Source organism: Echinops telfairi, unplaced genomic scaffold (assembly GCF_000313985.2).
Source record: "Echinops telfairi isolate 266 unplaced genomic scaffold, ASM31398v2 ScPeMD7_18;HRSCAF=68, whole genome shotgun sequence".
Lineage (NCBI taxonomy): Eukaryota > Metazoa > Chordata > Mammalia > Afrosoricida > Tenrecidae > Echinops > Echinops telfairi.
The window spans coordinates 35,515,764-35,535,927 of NW_022103915.1; the positions used below are offsets into that span (position 1 = coordinate 35,515,764).

Genomic DNA, 20,164 nt, shown 5'->3' on the forward strand with positions numbered 1-20,164 from the left:
TAAAAGAAACTGGGGTGGCCTTTAGGCTCCCTTCAGAGAGAGCTGAGGACAAGCACTCTCTCCCAGGATCCACTTCAACCTGCCCAGTGATGTGGACCAGAATCTCCCCTGAGGCCAGAGTCCCTCATCAGACTTGAATGAGAAACTTTTCTAGGGACTTGACACTGAGAACACCACTCCTGCCCCATCCTGAACCAGAGGCAGCGGCTTGGGCCTGAGTTATTGCTAAAGCCTATCTTCTTTCTTCCCGGGGCAAAGGAGAGGGCATGAAAGTGCCTAGCTCGATCCATGCAGATACTTGCCAACAGGAGCCACTGGTTTTCAATCATGTACGGAGGACCTGTTAAGCACCTGACATTTTCCATGCAAGACTTCGATCACAATAAGGAAAGGTCAAAACCTTCCTCAAGGTCACCCAGCCTCCTAGTGGGAAGCTAGCATCGGAAGCTAGGGCTATAGGTTTATCTGACACCCAGACCCACACTTTTGCTGTTATGTGATTTATCTCCTCGGTGTCCACAAAACTCCTTACCATCCTACCTGCAGACACCAAAGCTTAGGCTGTAGCTATAGCAGAACAGGCCACTCAAGCCTGGCAAAGCACTGGGTTCCTGTGAAATGATGAGCTGCCCAAAGAGCCCCTGCACCTGGCAGGCTTCCTGGCCGGGGCACATCTGGAAGCATCTTGGGAGGCATAGCTCCTGCTTTCGCTGGGTCTATGAGTTGTTGTTAGTTGCTGTGGGGTTGGCTCCAACTCTCAGCGACCCCATGTGGTATGGCGTCAAACTCCACCTAGTCCTCCTCTATCCCCCACAGCAGGTTACACATCACACTGCTGTGGGGTGTGTGTGTGTGTGTGTGTGTGTGTGTGTGTGTGTAGAGAGAGAGAGAGGGATTGTCTTGCTCGGGTTTCTTGGGCCTGTGGTTGACTGACTCAGTTTTATTTTCCCCAGATATTTTAAGCTTTATGGGCTAGATAGTCTCTGTCGTAACTATTCCCCTCTACTCTTTCAGTGGGAAAGCATCCATACATGCTGTGCACCTGGATGGGCACGGCGGCCTTTTCAAGAAGCTTTATTTGCAAAAGCAAGTGGCTGGCCAGATTTGGCTGGTGAACCATAATTTGCCAATACATTTATTATATAATTTTGTGACAGGTCACCAAGAAGAGGCACATGCCAGTTACTGACAGAGAAAGTCTCGGCTCATGAGGAAATTTGAAAGGTGCTGATTAGAACGTGCTGCTATCAGCTTCTCTAAAGGATCCTCTATGTCTCCTCTAACTACCCCATCATGTACATTAGTTTTAAAGACATGATTGAGGCCAGCTAGGGAAGGATAAAAACATCTATGTCACTCCAAATAAAGGAAAGAAGCCAATTCTCAGCATGGCTCTGCACTCGCCCTTTTCCGAGTTCTGGAAGTGCCCACATGGAAACGAAGATCCAATGAGCTGACATCAGCCGTCTGCTACGCGAAGCAGAAACAGCCCAAGAAGACAGGCCTTCTATTGCCAAGCATAAAGCACCTTCTCCAACCCCACCGCCGGCGAGCTGTGCAACACAGGACACATTGTCTCCTCTCTCGAAGCTTTGCTCTCCTCATCCGTCAGCAGGGGGCACGAATAGGCCTGGCTCCGAGGGCATGGTAAGGTATGCACACATGTGCAGCGCTGCAGGACCTGGCACTGAGGAGCTGTTTTGACAGTCATCATTCTGATTGGACTTCTGCTGCTGCTGATGACATGGCTCCCTTTCCCCAAAAGCACTTGACCACACTGAGCTATCATGCCTCTGTCATCAAGGGCCAGCAAGACAGCCCTGGCCCTCAGAGTTTATAGCTAGATCAGCGGTTCTCAACCTGTGGGTCACGACCCTTTTGGGGGTCCAACGACCCTTTCACAGGGGTCACCCAATTCATCACACTAGCAAAATAACAGTGATGAAGTAGCAATGAAAATGATGTTATGGTTGGGGGGGTCACCACCACATGAGGAACTGTCTGAAAGGGCATGAGGAAGTTTGAGAACCACTGCTCTCTAGATGGAGAAAGCAAGCTCCGGTAGATGAAAAAGAAATCCAAGGACGCAACTGCCAACTGCCAATAGAGGCAAAAGTACTGCAAACTGTCAGAGAAAGGTGGCCTTCATGCCTACCACAGAATGAGTCGACCCTTTCACTGGGGCCCTGCAGACCGGCCAGGAACCAGAGTGACGCCTCCTGGTGTCACTTCTCACGCCTGTGCTACAGGTGCCCAAACAAGGTCCCTTTAACTATCATGTTTGTCTACCAGTGAGGGGAGCAGGGAGAAGGTCCTAAGAGGAATCTTATCCGTTTCATGCATCTGCTTATGGTGCCAGTCATACAACCTTCCTAAACGAAGCCCTCTCACTGTAAGCAGCCTAATCCATAGTCCTATTGCAACCACCACCAATAATAACCAATACACAGCTATATAATTTACTAAGCATTTGCTCCATATCAGCTAGCTAGGCATCCACTAAGCGCCATGCAGATGGTAACTCAGTTAACCTTTCACGGCAATCCTCTGAGCGCTCATGATCCCGTCTTGCAGATGAGCGCTAAGACTGGGGACACTGTTGGACTTGGTTAGCGTCGTCCACCAGATGTGGGAGCTGGCGCGGGAGTCCAGGGTTCTGTGCTTTTCCCACTGTGCTGCGCGATGACAGGCTCCGGCTCAGGGGACTCCATATGGCCACTCTCCTACCTCATCATCCCATACCTTCCATTTTTATCAAACAGGGACCCAAAACACATGTGGAGGCACTGACCAGCGCCAGCCACAGAGAACAGCCACAGATGCTGAATGGAGCCACCCCTTCGTCTCAATGCCTCTGTGTACTCTAGTCTACCAGCCCCCACCCCCTTGCCCCCCACCCCCACTGCATCCTTAGGACAGGACTGGCCGATAGGAAAGTGTAAAGGGGGCCAATTGCAGCCTAGCCATTCGGTAATGATCAGGTAAATGCCATTGGTGAACTGGGAAGAACTGTTGTATTTTTTGTTAAAACCATTCCTGCCCACAAGGAAGAGGTCCAGCTAACACTGCCAACAACTAGGCATACATCAGACAGAGTAAGAGTCCCCACTGTCTTCCCAGGCTGAGAGAAGGATTGGGCTCGTTCATACATCTCCCTGTTGATGGCCACTGGCTTTGGTTTGTATCGAAATCCTATGGGTCTGATCACCCTTCAAAAAACATCCTACACTTTTTTGCAAGAGGTTCAGCGAGTGCCAAAACCTCAGCACTGCCAACCAAAAAGGTGCTATTGAGCCAATTCTGATGGGGGTGGGGAGGAGCCCCCCCACGTGAGATCAGAACTGTGCTCCCTGGGCCTCTGATGGCTGCCCTTTTAGAAACAGATAGCCCAATCTTCTTTCTGCGGTGCCTCTGAGTGGACCTGAGCCTCCAACTTCACGGTTACAGCCCTGCTTCCACCCCGCCCTCCACCCACCCACCCCCGTCCCAAAATCAGACAAGAAATAAAGCATGACTAAGCAGTTAGGGCAGTGGTTCTCAACCTTCTTAGTGCCGCGACCCTTTAATACAGTTCCTCATGTGGTGGTGACCCCCCTACCATAACATTATTTTCGTTGCTGCTTCATAACGATAATTTTGCTACTGTTATGAATCGGGTGACCCTTGTGAATGGGTCGTTTGACCCCCAAAGGGGTAGTGACCCAGAGGTTGAGAACCGCTGAGTTAGGGAGCGTCTTGAAAACATACAGAACAAAACCTCTTCAAGTTGGAAGTCCAGTTTCTCGATGCCATTAACTCTTCTTTGACATTCTTGAACACGGCATAAAGCAAATAAATATCTTACAACTTACAGTCAAAACTATTCGTGAACTTAAGGGAGCAACCCCTTGCGAGACATCCTCCCTGAGATAATAACCGAAGGAGCCTAAAGCCTGAAGAGACTAACTCACGCAATCTTCTCCTTTTGCATCTGTAGACATTGAGAATCAGACAGGGTAAGTGGCTGGCCCCAACCCACACAGTGTGTGGTCCTAGAACCATGGCAGGGTAAAACCCAGATGGCTCAGGCACATGTACCCTCCAAACCCCACTGCCATTGAATCAATTCTGACCCTTCGTGACTCTAGATCGATTTTCTGAGACTGAATCAGTATGAGGACCGACAGTCTCATCTTTCTCCCGCTGAGCAGCCGATCTGCAGGGAGCAGCCTGATGCTTAACCCACAGTGCCACCAGATCTCCTTCACAAACCCTCCGAGGAAGAATAGTCACCTGAGTTTCTTATATTGGTGTTGTTCATCTTGGACTCTTTGATTACCAAGTGCTGAATCCAGAGAGTTGGAGCTGTGATTTCTGGAGAAAAAAATAAAGAGAAAATCAAGTCTGGGCAAAGAGACTTGAAGTTACTCTACCTTCGCCCCCTGTACCCCTACCCCCACCCCCTGGATTTTTAATAGCTGTTCTAAAAGCCAGAGGCATATAAACCCTTGGACTTCTGCTTCCTCCCTCAACCCACACCCACCTCGTCCCAACATGCTCTTTCCTTACATTGGAAACTCCTCTCTCCATCAGCCCCTAAGAGCCAAGGAGGGCCTCCTGGGCCAGAGCCCGAGTGGTCAGGGTCTAGAGGCACTGAGCCACTCCATCCAGGAATAAAAATATTATCCCAGGAGGTAGAGGACATGAGCCAAGCCAAGTCCCTCTCAGCTGCTTCCCTGGGAGAAGATTTAAAGGGGATAAGTCAACACAGGAGCGCCAGACAAACCACAGAGACCATTTTAGAGGAAGCGGCTGAGCCACAGCAGATTTCAGCTTGCTCAGGCTCTGCTCCTCCAGGGACCGATCTGTTGGTCAATTCCCTTTCTAATGACTCCTGGTTGAGCAAAGATGGAATTCTGGCACCCAGGGAGCCTCCAGGTCTCTGGAGGGCATGAGCTCACCCAATGGACAGATAGAGTGCCCCACTCTTCAGCACAAGTGGGAGGAAGGTCCTCACCTGGCTCCCATGTGACCCCTCTGGTCCCAGACTTGCCAAAGACCCAGACCCTTTGAGAACCATAGAAGCATGAACACTTAGGCTTCAGCAAACAAGCCCCATTTCAGTCTCTCTTCCAGAGCTGGCTCTGTGCTCAGGACAATCCCTCTGGCTTCCTCTGTCTCACTGCGCAGACCACGACCCAGACCTGGGCCTACTCCGCTGAGAGTTGCTCATGTTTGGTTGCCCCGAGACCCGAGCTTCATTCTCAGGCTTTCTGGAAACGGTGCAACTCAGCCCCCGAATCCAGAGCAGCTTCCGCCCTTGCTGTTTCTCCTGTCGTCAATTCCCCATCCTCCCCAGAGAAGGGCATTCCGACTGTTTTGACACCAGACAACTTTACTTCGCTTGACCTCCTAGTTTCTCTAGCCCTATAAGCGAGCCAAACCAGTTGACTAGCCAAACCTGCTCACTTTCCGCAAAACCTTTTGAACAGTACCGCACACCCTCCACCTTCCTTTAATTAGCCTTGCTGGTTGCTCTGCCTAAACCAGCCAACCAACCAACCAAACTCACTGCCACCCAGTCAATGCCGACTCGTAGCGACCCTATAGGCTGGGATAGAACTGTCCCTGTGAGTTTCTGAGGCTAACTCTTGATGGAAGTAGAAAGCCTCATCTTTCTCCTCTGGCACAGCTGGTGGTTTCAAACTGCTGACCTTGTAGTGAGCAGCCCAACGTATCATCCTCTACACCACCAGGGCTCCTTGTCTAGAAGCCTCCAATTCCTGCCCTGTACTTTCACAGGCTAGTGGCAGTGCCATCTCTTCACACACTCTCCCCAGGTCATTCTGACATCTTTCTTCCACCAATGTCCACTACACTAAAATGGGGATCATACCATTTAACCTATTTAAAAAGCAAAACAAAACCAAAAAAAGCCCTTACTGCCATAGAGTGGATTGTGGCTTAAAGTAACCCTATAGGGCAGGGCAGTACTGCCCCTGTGGGTTTCTGAGACTGTAAATCTTTACGGGAGTAGAAGGCCTCATTTTTCTATCATGGAGCTGCTGGTGGTTTCGAACTGCTGACCCTGCAGTAAACAGTCCAATATATAACCATTATGCCATCCATTTTCCCCATAAAGTTCTCTAATAGTTGCATATGTCTTGAGAGCAAAGGCACACATTTCTTCTATTTCTCTGCCATCCCTCAGGCCAATAGGAGGCATATTTATATGTGCTGGCTTATTGACTGTGGGGCACTGCTGGCCTAATTTCCACTCTCGGTCCTGACTCCTTGGTCTCGGCCACTCAGTAGGTCTGTCCAGGCTATGTTATTGTTGGATATCAGCCTGCAAAGAACAGAGGACCTTTCCAGAGTGTAGGACACACCAGTTCCTTATAGGATTTATTATATATATATATATATATAAAATAAATCCTATATATATATATAATTATATATTTTTTTTTATATAATTTATATATATATAATACTCAGCTTAAACTGGGAAAGGTGGAAATTAAGAAAGAAGCTTAAGCAAACATCCCAAGGAAAGACCTTTCCCACATCCAAGAGTGGGTGAGAAGCAACACAGGAGCTCACCATCTCCTTCGAAGACCGGCTGCGCCTCCATTGTGGGTGTCGGCTTAGCTCCGTCATCTGAATTCAGGGTGAGAAAGAATTGAAAAGAGACTACCATTATTGAGGTAAATACTATCTACTCTCCAGCACTGTTGAATGGTTGGGGTTGCCCAGGGCCCGGCCAAGCCTCAAGGAGACCAAGAAGAAAAGAGGATGAAGAAAAGAAGACCCAGCAACAGGGAAACCCACGTCGGTGTGAGCTTGCCAGTCCAGGGATGGGGCTCTCGCTGTCCCATCGAAGCATGACAGGTGGCTCTATCTCTGTCCTCCCCAGAGAGCTGGGCTAGGTGTCCTCCTACACAACCCTGTGTCTGACCAGGCATAACAGGTCACAGGCAGCAGATCTGGTGGCATCTAATTCTGGTATCCCGAGCTCCTTCCTGTCCTCCTGCGTAAGGTACCAACTCAGCATCTTTCCCAGCGATCAAAAAGCTTGAGGGGAACGTGCGAGCTTGGCAACATTCCCTTGAAAACTCCTCCTTACAGCTCCATCTCCACTGTGAGATGGCGAGGAGAAGGGGTCTTTTCTCTCCGACTGTGGTGCAGAGAATGACACTTCCGTTGCCTTTCTGGCTTTAGGCTTTGTGACTGCCACACAGTCATTGACTTGTCCTTGTTAGGGTCATCGAGTCCATTCTGGCTCCTAGCAACCGAGGCACTGCGGACGCACCACCGCTGGATCCTGTCCAACCTCACAGTGGTTCTTAGGTTTGAGCCCAATGTTGCTGCCGCCGTGTCAGCCCAGCCTGTCAGGGGACCTCCTCTTTTGCGCTGCCCCTCTATTTACCAAATACGGTGTCATTTTTCAGGGACTAGCCTCTCCTAATAATATGCCCCAAGTATGTGAGATGAAGCCTCCCATCCTGGCTTCTAAGGAATATTCTGGCTGTACTTCTTCCGAGACAGATTTGTTTAGTCTTTTGACGGGATGTGGGGTTTTCAATATTCTTCGCCAGCACCAAAATCCCAATGCACTGATGCCTCTTCGGCCTTCCTTATTCAATGATGTGTGAGACGATGCAAATAAGGTGTGTGGAACCCTACCAAGGGGATTGGTCGGTTTTGTTAGTTTGATAGCCTTCCATGGAGACATGGGGAGAGAAGCTATAACATAGCTGCAGTAGGATCAGGAAGCTAAGAGCTGTAACATTTGCTGAAGAAGATCCCAGCAAGACCTGGGCCTGGAGCAGGACTCTCCAGCAGAGGGTCAAAACTGCATCCTGAGTTGTCCCTGACACTTCCAAGTTGATCCTGATCCCAAGTTGCACCCTGTCTCTTCTCTAGCAGACCACTTGACTGTAAGCCTGCTGCCTGAGTTCTGTGAGATGTCACAGCAAATCACCAAGCTCCCGCTCAGGAGCAAGAGGCCTGGAAAGGAGGGTGTGGCTGAGGTGAGAGACAAGGAAAGGGAAGGCAGTTTGGAAAAGTTGGACACTTGGGACCTCTTGAACCTCTTCAGATCTCATAAAGCCAACTTTGTGCCGATCCTTAAATGAGAAATTATATTCGCCAGCACACCTGAAACCAAGAGGATTAGGACATCCTTAGACTATTTTAAACTGTGAAATAGCAAGCACCTGAACTCCCAGGAAGAGGTGCAACACACACAATCGGAGAGGATGTGGGAATCTGCAGAAATCATCGTGGATTGGCTTGCAGGCCTCTCAGGTAGATGCTAGGACCATTGAGTTCCCAACAACTGAGCCCTGATGGGCATCCTCTAGTGGGGTCCGCAGCTCTCTCTGCAGAGCAAGAACTTTTGCTGGTCAGGAGTTAGTGCAGACTTTGTTTATCTGGCAGGACCCGTGGGTTGTATTGATCAAGGCTCCCCAAACCTTAGCTCAGATCGGGGATCCTCAAGCATTTCCCCAACTACCCCTTCAAAAAGCCTTTGCAGATACCTTTTCCCCCTAGTCATTCCCTGAATAAAATGTTAGTAGCGCAGACAGCTTGTCTAGCTAGTCATGGACTGTACCCCTTCGTGCACCTGTGCTCTGTCTGTAGCAAGACGTGCTTTCACTTGGGGAAGGTTGGAAGCAGGGCTCTTCACCCCATTAAACAGCAATGTCTCTCTGGCTTCCCTTGGGTTAAAGAAGGAGGGGAAAGATGGTGGTCTCAGACGCCTTACGATTACACCACCCTCTTCCTCGGACTGCCGGAGGTCTCAGGAACAGCACATGACATTCTACAAGCCCCCCTTCCTGATGGAGAACCCCTGGTTTCAGATCGTCTCTGGCATGTCGGTGGGTGCGCACTCAAAAAATGCATCGCCACAGAGCCAATTCCTATTCAGTGATCTGCCAGGACAGGGTAGAACTGCCCCTTTGGGTTGCCAAGATGGTAACTCTTAATGAGAGTGGAGAGCCTCGTCTTGCTCATGTGGTTTCAAACTGCTGACCTTGTGGTTAGCAGCCCAACTTGTAACCCCCTCTGCCACCCTCTGTCCTTCGGAGTGCTCAAGATCTTTGGCCTACTTCTTGTTGGGAGGGAGAAAGAACATAGAGTCCAGACTCCGTTCAAGCACCAACCTCTCACCCTGGGGATTTTAAGATTCGGGCTGTGGCGACCCTCAATCCTTGCTGGTGTTTGAAGCCAGCAGTCTGACAAGCGTGTGACACTTGACCTTGTTATTAGTCTCCTGTGCTGACAGCAAGATCCAGTTCCCTAAAGGAACAATGTGATCTTGACTGTGCGACCGGCAGACAGATCCTGCACGCTAAAGATGACATACTGCAGGATAGGGGAGCGGCTATGCGGGGCCACTTCCTTGCCTCTAACCAGAGTCCAAAAGAGGCACCGTGTTGGATGCCACATGGTGTAAGTTTGATCTGGAAGTCACTGAGGGAGGATAAACACTAAACACGGAACAGAGCTACACAATGTCATCTTTTTTTAATAGCATCACTTCCCCTGGCTCTATGAACACCTCTTTCCATTGAATTCAGCGAACCACTGAGTGGAGTCCTTTGGCAGCTGTGATGCACATTGGGTGGCTGCTGCCAGATGCGCCGGCGTTCACAGTCTAAATAGCTCAGCACAGTCTGCCCAGACCCTCCGCCCAGGGTGGCTTCAGTTTAGGAGTCTTCTGTGCTAACAACGGGAAAACAAGAAAGCACGTCCCAGAGGGACGAAGGGGAGAGCCCAAGTACGATATGGCTCGAGCAGTATTTTAGTATGTTTCGTGTACATTCAAGTGCTCCCTTCCACCACCACCCCCCCCCCCCCCCCCCAGCACCTTATCTTTCTGGAAAGCTTTCACCTGTCACCCACAGGAGAGTTGAGATGGTCTGAGCTCGCGCAGCGAGAGCAGGAGGGTGTCCTGGGGAAGGTGTTCACAGCTGCAGATCATGGCCCTCCACTAAGAGCCCGGAGTGCCAGGCCAGAACCCTCAGAGCAGGAAGCCAGGGGCTAGCAGTGCGTCTCCCCGCAGGGTCGGGTCACCAAGGGTGAGGAGGTGCAGTTGCGCTGCCGTAAGGGAGGCCCTAGCTGGGGATCTTTATGAAGTGAGAAAAGACGCGGTACCCTGCTGCCAGGGGAGCCACCTGGGAAAGCCAGCATACCCCAAGGCTGTAAAGCCGAAGCCAAAGCCAACAGGAACTTCTGACGATCATCTCTGGGCACCTGGCTTCCAGTCCAGCGAATAAGCACACCCTTCTACCAAGCAGGGGGCCAAGGCCTAGGCCCAAGAGCCACATCCCTTCTGCTTCCAGACCAGCCTTAGAACACCCCCGTCCTACCCTGGGCCCTGGGGAGAGAGGAAAGCCGCTACCAAGGGTCCCGGCTCTCCGGTCTCAAGTAGGGTCAGAGTCCAGAGGCAGGCTTGACATTCAACTCGCAGTAGGGTGACAAGAACGGCGCACTGGAAGTCTCTGGGAAGCAGCACCGTCTTCTGAAGATGAGGGGTGGCTGCCCGAGGACACTGCCTCAGGACACGGCATAGGTGGGAAAACCTTCAAACCTTCAAAGCGTGACCACACGCAGCTGCTTACTTTTAAAATTGGATTGGCAAGAGTAACATCCTATCATATTAAAAAAAAAAAAAAAGATAAATGTTACCACTCACTCTGACAAACCACCAACTTTAAAAGCAGGCCCAATGTTTGGATGAGATGTTTTTACCAAAGAAGATGTATGACTGGCAAATAAATGCATGACCAGAAGCCCACCGGCTCATTAGGAAATGCAGATTACAACCACAATGGGAGTCCACTATCTGTCCTAAAAGAATGGCTCCCGTGAAAAAGGTGGACAATACCAAGTGCCGGCCAGGACAGGAACAAACAGACACCTCCACCCACTGCTGACAGCAATGCTCGATTGCACACTCACTTTGGAACACAGCTGGGCAGTTTCTTTAAAGAGTAAAACGTACACTTACTAAACACGAATCTCACTACAAGGAATCTGCTCGAGAGATACAATCCTATCTACACAAAGCCATATATGTGAATGTCAATAGCAGCATGATCCATAATCCCCAATCGGAAACCATCTAAACGCCTGTCAACTCGTGGATGGGTGAGGAACGTGCAGCTTGTTCATCTGATGGAGTACATCACAAGTCAGCCACGAAGAGGAACAGACCCCGAACACTCACCAGCACCGAAGGACCCAGTTAGCACGATGCAAAGTGAAAGGAGCCAGAGGCAGAAGCCAGATGTCCAGCAAAGGTAAAGCCATAGAGCTAGAAAGTAGATTCACGTTGTTCTACGGTGGAGGGTGGGGCCGGGGAGTGGGGATTAATTGTAAATGGGCGCAAGGTACCTTTTTGGAATGATGGAAATGTTTTAAAATTGCCTTCTGGCAATATTTTCAACTCTCTAAAAGTATTACAGTGAACCCTCGTTTATCGCGGTTAACCAGTTCTAGACCCTACCGTGATAAATGAAATTCCGCGAAGTAGGATTCCTTATATCCAAAAGTTTTACCTTTTCCTGGATGGTGAGCATCTTCCTCTGGCGTTTATTTTTATTGTCAGAAGGCTTAGAAGAAGCAGCTCGTTTAGGAGCCATCATAGGGCTTAGATAAAATTTTTTAAAAATCACAAACAATTACAGTACACTGTACAAAAGCAAAAATGCTCTGATATGTAGCTCCGATACGTAGCGATGCAGACAGAAGCATGTACAGTATGAGCCAATCAGTGGCAGTAATGACAGAGCATGCGCTGTTACGCAAAAACCGCGATAGAGTGAAGCCGTGGAAGTCGAAGCGCGAAGTGGCAAGGGTTCACTGTACATCCATTCCACTGTCCACTTGGATGCCGTGGAGCTGATGCTGACCCCAGCTCCCCTATTGGACAGGTTAGACCAGCACCAGGGCGTTCCGAAGCTGTCGTCTCTGTGGATGGCCACGTCTTTCTGCTGTGGGGCAGCTGGTGGGTTGGAACCACTGGCCTTTCGGTTTCGCAGCCAGGTGCTTAACCACTGTACCACCAGGGGTAAGTTTTCTGGGTGTAAACTATACCTCAATTAAACTGTTAACACAGAGGAGGGAAGGTCATTGTGGATCAGGCAGCAGCAGCTCAATCATCAGATCCATCCTCAATTGGGGAGAGCCAGGGTGTGGGAGACTCTTCCCACAGGTGTGAATCCCCACACCGCCACCAGTGACCATGGAGTCCCTCCCGACTCAGAGTAGTAGCCCTGTGTGTATCAGAGTAGGACTGTGCTCATGGGGTTTTCAATGGCTGGGCTTTCAGAACTCAGTTGCCAGAAATCAGTTGCCAAGCCTTTCTTCCGAGGCACCCCTGAGTAGATCTGAACCACTAACCTTTCCACTAGCAGCCATTTGTACCCGCCCCCCCCCCAACCCGGCCCCCTTCCAGGGACCCCATCAGCATCTCAGCTTATTCAAGTCTATAAGCACATGGCGATTTGATCCCTCATACATATTCTTTTGAACCGCAAATAGAAAGACTACATGGAGTTTTAATACCCTAATACTCCTCTGGACCAGAGGCAAAAGGATGGAACGCTGAAAAATAAAAAGCCCATCCAAAGGTGATCACTCTTCTGACAGGAAGAAGAAGTAAATTTGGAAAAGTGAAATACAACTTTAAAAGGGCAGTGCATGGGAATTTCTCCAGGAGGATGTCAAGTTTAACAAGGATAGCAAAGTTGCCAGATTTCACAAGACTCCAACAGAGTCTAGCAAGTGGCTTTCCTCATCCATTTTCCCCGCCAACCAGGACAGAGGAAGAAAGCCGGCCGATGAAGGACTCAAGCCTTAGCGCGAGCCATTTACTCCAGATCTCAAAGTCCGTGAGCAGCCCAGAAACAGCCCAGACCCAGAGGGAGCTGTGGCATCAGGCCTCCCAAGGCTGCCCACCCCCCAAACCTGAATGGTCTTTGCAGGTGCAGTCCCCAAAAGTCACAGCCCCCACCCCCGACCCCAGGCTCTGTGAGCCTCAACAAGGTTTGCATGACAGTACAATTCCTTAGCCTGCAAGAAGGCCCGGCCCTTGCACTGACAGCTGTTAGTCTCTTCGACCCCCAAGGACATCGTTCAAAGCCTCTTCTGTTTGGCTTTTTGATTCCTGATTGACACTCACTGACCAGTGGAGATAAATGCCAGGCTGAGGACAATGTTGATCCCCTCGGACTAGTCTCAGAGAGAGACTTTTCAGAATAACAAACAAAACAAAACAACCCCCCCCAAAAAAAAAACCCAAAAACCTCATTGGTGTGCTTAAGGAACTGAATAGAACCCAAGAGGGCCAGGGAAGCAGGGCTAGGCCTTTCAAGGGCCAGGCAAGGCTGTTGAGGAGTTAATTGTCTGGGTGTACAATGAGTTTATTCTGACCACATACAAAGAGCTTTCTCTTCCAGGTCCCTCAAAAGCAAATGTGCCAAAGGGGGCCAGCGTAGGAATCTGTATTAATGGCATCTCTTGGGGTCTCTGAGACTGAAAAGCCTTGGAGAGGGAGGAAAAAAAAAGCCCCCACCCCCACCCTGAGACTCAGAAGGTCTCTCAGCAATCCCAAGTCCCCTTCAAGTCCTGGGCTTTTCCTAAGCCATGTCCAGGCTTGTCATCCTCCCTCTTGTTTCCATCAAGGCTGTCACCGTCTATCTTTACAACTCATGGTGAGAAACTCCCCCTGAAAGATGTGCTGGAGGTTCGTACCGTGGAAGGGGCCACATGTGCACCAGCTCCTTCAGCAGGTGACTGGGGGGCCCTGTGCAGAGAGCAAGATGGCTGGCTCTGTCGATAAAAGGGAGATGACCGTGTCTGTTTGCAACGGTCTCTGAACAGTCTGGCATGAATCACACCAGGAGGAGGACGGGATGCTGGCCAACCGCAACATTTCCGGAGATGCCTGGCCCATGGCCATGGAGACCCAGAAATGCTGGGTGAGCTGTCCTGATTCTGACCATCGACAGCAAATATCTGGGCAAGTTAGGTCTTTCCCAGCGCAAGAGATCAATGTTGTTGTTTCTGTCCACCCACCTGCACACTCCCGCCCCAAAAGAGTGAACGCAAACTTAAGACTGCCTTTTTATAAGCAGCCAGCCCCCCACCCCCACCCCCATCCTCAAGGTCTTCCATCCCCTGCGAAACCACAAGGCTAGTGAAAGACATGGACCGGGGACAGAAGAGCAGGAGGAGGTACCGGCAGCAGTGAGGGCTGTTAAACCCAGAAGACTGCTAACTTAATTTTAACTTTTAAAAATTTCAAAATGATTCTTCCTTCCTAGGAAGTTATAAAAAATAATCGTGAGGTCCCATGTACCCTTCACCCAGTTCCCCCAATGGTAATAACTGACAAAATTACAGTACACTATCAAAGTTAGGCAACTGGCAATGACATAATTCACAGACCTCCTTCTGATTCCACTAGCCTTTCATTAGTGTGTGTTCATTGTTCGTACAATTCATGCCACGCAGTTCTGGCTGTTACAGAGAGAGCTATCAACATTTGCATTCAGCCTTAGGTGTGGACATGAATTTTCATTTCAGTGCTTAGAGTGCGATTGCTGGATCCTGTACTCAGTACACATTAGCTTTGTAAAGACCTTTCTAGAGAGTAGAAACATAAAAACTGGGATGAAAGGAAAAGCAATGTATAATAAGGGGGGGGGGGTGTCAGAACAAAGTGCTGAAGCCAACACAAAAACAAAAAACTCGCTGCATGGAGTGGACTACAAGTCATACCACACCCTCTAGGACAGGGCAGAACTGCCCCTGTGGGTTCCCAAGAATGTAACGCTTTCCGGGAGCCGAGTGCAACCGAGGTATATTTTATCGCACATGCCATCTGGGAAGAACAAGGGTCCTCAAGTAGATCCAACAGAGAGACGTGTGAGCTGCAGATGCGGGAAGGCGAATAGGACTACACCATGAACATATATGCAGGCTTGACAGGATATTCGACCTATGTACTGATCAGTGCTACAAATACACCCATGAATATAGGGAAGCGGGCAGCAAGCGGACTTACAAAACACTTCTTAGCTATGAGCAAACTTTTTGAGGAAATGTGTCACCGGGCCTGGGGGCTCCAGGTCACAGTCTCAGGGAACTTCACAGTCAATTGTCATACAGCGGCCATAATGACAACGGTCTACATCCTATTTGGGGGAGGAGCCACTGGGGTCTCAAAAGTACAGCTGTGGATCTTTTCCCATCAGGAAACAATTGGGACAAAGGACTAGGGAAGTACAGAGACCAGAAGAACAAGATGGCATCCAGCTACCAGTATCAGTGTTTGAACAGGATTCGCTTCGGAGGTCCTAGATTTAGTGGACGACAAATGTGGAATACGACTCCAAATCAAGGCAGACCAGGCTTCTCAGTGTGATAGTGACTAGTGATAGTCCCTAGAGGATTGCCCTTAGACATCCTTCAAGCCTAGAAGCAACCGATCTTAGCCCCATGGCTGAACTCCCAGTTAAAGGCTCGCTTAGGAGGTGAATGTCAACAACAGGAAGGAGCACAGTCCTTAGACCCCTTAGCCATATGCGATCAAAAGGGGAGCATTCTACCAGGAAGAAAGCTCAGCCGATGGGAAGCGACAGGTAAGAAGGACAAATGGAAGTGGGAAACCCTGAGAGGAAATGGGGAGAGTGCTGCCACACTGCGCAGTCTGAACATGGTCACTGTATTAGTCTGGGTCCTTTGGAGAAACAAATCCACGGCGACTCACGTATAAGAGAGAATTTTATGTAAAGAAAAGGTGCATCACGAAAACATCCCAACCCAATGCTGCCCAAGCCCACAAGTCCAACATTAACCCATTAACCCAACACCAGTCCACAAAGTCCTCCACCTCACAAAACAGAGGCAATGATGCCGACTGCAGGAGGAAAGCTGAGTCCGTGAACGTGTAAGCATCTCAGCACTAGCAGGGGTCTCCACACGGCTGCTCCAGCACCCACGGCTGCATCGGGATAGATCCATGCGGCTTCTCCTTGGGGATGTCTTGCAGGAAATCCATCTTGCAAGCTGAAGCAGGGAACTGCTAAGGCAGCTGCACCCGGTGCAACTATCACAAAACAAGAGACCCGAGAACTAGAAAGGCGAGACTCACCCACCCGTTTATCCCTCCGCCTTTCAATTAGCCCCACATGTGATTATCGGCCAGGCTGGCACAATTAACTAACTCAGTCATGGAACAAACGTGTACGAACTGTTGGCTGGGAAACCAATTTGCTCGGGGAAACTCATACCAGCACACAATCAAGGCAAAGGGAAGCAAGAAGCTTCGAGCTGTTTTCCAGAGCAACCAGGCCATTTTACCTTCTTGCAAGGAAGGGGTGACCAAGCCCTTTCCTCTGCTTCCCCACCAACATTTGGTATGGCCACGATTTTTATGTGAGCTGTTCTAATTGGTGGATCATAGTAACTCGCCATGGTCCTAATTTGCATTTCCCGGGGATGAGGAGGTTGAGCGCTTTGTCATGTACTTATGTGCCATCTGTGTAGCCTCTTCAGTGGGATGTCGCGTGCCACGTCCAGGTCTTTTTGCCCATATTCTAATTGAACTGGTTGAGAGGTGTTATACACACACAGATTCTAGGTGCAAGTCCTTTGCCAGATACACAGTTTGCAAATTATTGTCTCCTAGTCTGTATTTATTTTCATTCTCTACACCGGGTCTTTCACAGGGCAGGTTCTTAATTTTAATGAAGTCTGGCTTATAATCTGATTTTATGTGCTAAAACACAAAAGCTCTAGGTTCATCTTGTTCCCAAATTCTCCTCCTCTATTTTCTTCTAAGGATTTTAATATTTTACATTCATGGAGTCATTTTAAATTGAATTTTGTATAAGATGTGAGGGGTAGGTAGAGGGTCTCTTGTTTGATCCATGTGCGTTCAATCACTCCAGCAGCATTCGTTAAAATGAAAACAGAAAAAAGGAAAAAAAGAAGGTCCTTCTTCCATGTAATTGCTTTTTCACCTTTATCAAAAACCCAACGGACCAGAGTACGGGGTCCATCTGGACCCACGATTTATTTCGCTGATTTACGTCTACTCTCCACCATGATCACAGTGCCTTGATCTCTGTGGCCACACTAAGTCTTAAAAATCAGCAGGAAGGATGCCTCTCGCCTTATTTTCCTATTAAAAAGTGGTTTACCCATTCCATCAAGGTGCCTCCCACATACACTCACCCGCTATGGGATTTCTGAGGCTGGAAATCTTTTCAGGAAGTAGCTAGCTTCTCCTGAAGAGCAGCTAGTGAGTTTGAACCCTGGACCTTGTGGTTTCAGTCCAACACCTACCCGACAGTGGTACACAGGCTCCTTCTGTTGCCTCTCAAGACGCGTTTGCAAATAATCAGGCCTTGAATCCGGTCACGGAGCCTAGGTAACAGGTCTTGGAAGGGACCATCCCTCTGCCTCTGTGACGAGCACTAGAAGAACCCTGGAGGTGCAGCCGGGGAAGGGTTGGGCTGCTAACTGCATGGTTGGCGGTTTAAACCCACTGGCTGTTCCCTTAGGGTATGATGAGGCTGTCTGCTCCCATGAAGATTTATAAAGTCTTAGAAACATGATTGAGGGTGGCTTCAATGGCAATGGGTTTGCTTTTTGTTCGTTTGTTTTAAGTTTATGACATGAACTACCTGGCCCTCAGAGGTGGAGATAAAGGGATCAGAAGGGACCCTGAGGGAATTCCAACCACAAGTCCCTCCCTCCCTCCCTCCAAGTCACTGTGCCACACCCAGAACTGGTTCACAAGTGAACCTGTGAACATATTTTCAACGGACTGAGTGGCTCAGAACTCTCTCACCTGAACTTCGGTAGCCTCACCAAAGGCACCACGCAAGAGGCTCAAGCCCACTGGGGGGCAAGCTTATCCCTAGCAGCAACCTCCCAGGGCCCTTCTCAATAGGCTCTGGATGCAAGCTACCAACCAGGGCTGTGCACCTTCCTCGCAGAGGTATCTGGAAGTCTGCTGCTTGCCTGGGTGGCTCTACATTCACCGGAAGATACCTCTGCAATGAGAGGCTAAGACCCCTTCGAGGGTGAGTTCCGGGAGCCCAGGGCTCTCATTTTATTCATCCCTGCACCCTCGGTGTCAGAAAGAGCCTGGTACTCAGAAAGATTTCAGTGGCTAGTGATGGATTAAGAGAATAATAATACTAACACATGTAAGGTTCTACTGGTTACTGCCACCAACCGAACCAAACCACGGGGAGCAGCATTGCCCCGCCGGGTTTCTGGCGGTCACTCACCTTAATGGAAGCAGACTGGCACCTCTTTCTCCCTTGGAGTAGATGGGTTCAAACCACAGACCTTCTGGTTAGCAGTCAAATGCTTAACCCCTGCGCCACCAAGATTCCTTACTCATTTTATGAGGGGCTCAGAAGAAACCACGACTAGGAGGGTTTTACATCCCTAAAATCCATTTCCTTTCCTGTCTTAAGAGGCCGGGCTTCAAACTCTTCCTATAGTACCTTCTAGGCAGAAACTTCCCTAGACTGGGGCCCAAGAAGGAGTGGGAGGGGTGAGCAGAGTGGAGTCAGATTTGGGGAGTGGGGAACTGGGAAGGCGGGAGGTGCCCTGCATTCATGAGAGTGCAAACACACAGAGAGAGAGAGAGAGAGAGAGACCCGATCACTGCAAAGCTGGTGCGTTAGACCATTGCCACGTGATGGCAATTCTCAGAGATCAGCTACTGACTAAGCCTGCCCCTCAGTGCTCGGAGAGAAAAAGGAAGTGGTTGGGAAGAGGCTAACAGCACGTGCGGAGTAAGGGTGACCCTCTGCACGTGGCCGGCTAGCCAGCTCTGCCCACCTCAGCCAGGCTGACACAGTGAGGTTCGTTTCTTTCCGATGTCCAAGAGGGCTCAGGCTGAAGGCACAGTCCCTTAAGCTAGGATGTCTGCCATCAGTCCCTGTACCCTGCCTGAGCACCCCCTTGCTCAAAAGGGCAGTGTGCTTGATCCATCACTAGGGTGACCAGGTCTCCGAGTGGGTGCAAATGAGTACAACAGGCACCACTAAAGATTCTACAGGTAGAGACAAGGAAAGTGACCTTGGAGAAATGCGTGTGGTTCACTCTACATTTGTGTGGAGTAGCTAGTGGTTTGGAGGGGCGGAGTGGGAGCTCCTCACATTAAAGGTAGGTTGCGTATTAAAAAGTTTGCGCTTCTCCAAGAGCGGTTTGGCAAACACAGACACTCATGCAAACCCTTTAAACATCTTTTTTCCCCCATTTACTTTCCTTACCGCTTACCCAAAGCCAAAGCCAACTGGAGCAAACACCCGATGACCTTCACGTTCACTCGTCACTTGTCATGGCATCACTACTGAGCCTCTGAGGTCCTGGCCACTCAGAAAAGAGCTCACAGCTAGCCGTCAGAAGTCCTCTCCCAACTGCGTCCCCATGTTCTCTCCTTCTTCATGGCCCATCATCTCCCCGGAGGCTGGCACTCCCCTGGCCTCTTGCACAAGCAACAGAGCCCACGTCCGGCCCGAGACTTTGTGATCAGTTGTCCTGAGAATTCCCCAACTCGCCCACACTCAGCCCCATCAAGTTCCCAAAACCAATTCCTTAGGAAAATCCACAGGCCTTGGTACAGACGGGAGAAGCCAATCAAGGTTACTTCATGATCTTTGGGTGTATTTCTTTTGGGGCCCACTTCCGTTGGGATGACTTCAATGAAAATGCAAAGGGAACCTGGAATTTTCCCCTTCTGTAGTCTACACCCCATGGAGCGGCAGATTCCCAGAGTGCAAGGGTCTGCCTGGCCCATTGTTCTCTATTCAGAATTGCCTCAGTAGCATGATAAAATACATGTGAATATCACACACACACACACACACACACACACACACACGCACACCTGCCTCTCTTCAAGGGCCAGGGCAAAAGGAGACGAGAGGGAGGGCAAAGCCAGGATGGGACTGCCCCAGATCAATGGATATTTGAAACGCAAACACATGGCCCGGTCCTCCATTGCACGTGTTAATTACCACACATGTGCCCATAAAGGACTTGGTGAAACACGGGGCCCAAAGAACGGAGCAAAGAGAGGCCATTCCAAGGGATTAAGTAAATACTCTAAAGTTTTGACCCCCTTCCCCTGCCTGGGGCA

At 49.8% G+C, this 20,164-nt stretch overlaps 1 protein-coding gene across 4 annotated transcripts in view; it reads right to left on the reverse strand.

Moving 5' to 3' along the window:
* The window catches only part of SMOC1 (SPARC related modular calcium binding 1), a 176,323-nt gene that overhangs the window by 38,862 nt on the left and 117,297 nt on the right, over positions 1–20,164 (reverse strand). For 3 of the 4 annotated variants that reach the window (XM_045288158.1, XM_045288157.1, XM_045288160.1), the window contains exons 6-7: positions 6,583–6,672; positions 4,273–4,353 (exon numbers count right to left, since the gene is read on the reverse strand). In XM_045288158.1, coding sequence (XP_045144093.1) covers positions 4,273–4,353; positions 6,583–6,672 — 171 coding nt within the window. The remainder of the gene's footprint in view (positions 1–4,272; positions 4,354–6,582; positions 6,673–20,164) is intronic. The other variant, XM_045288159.1, reaches the window with a different exon arrangement.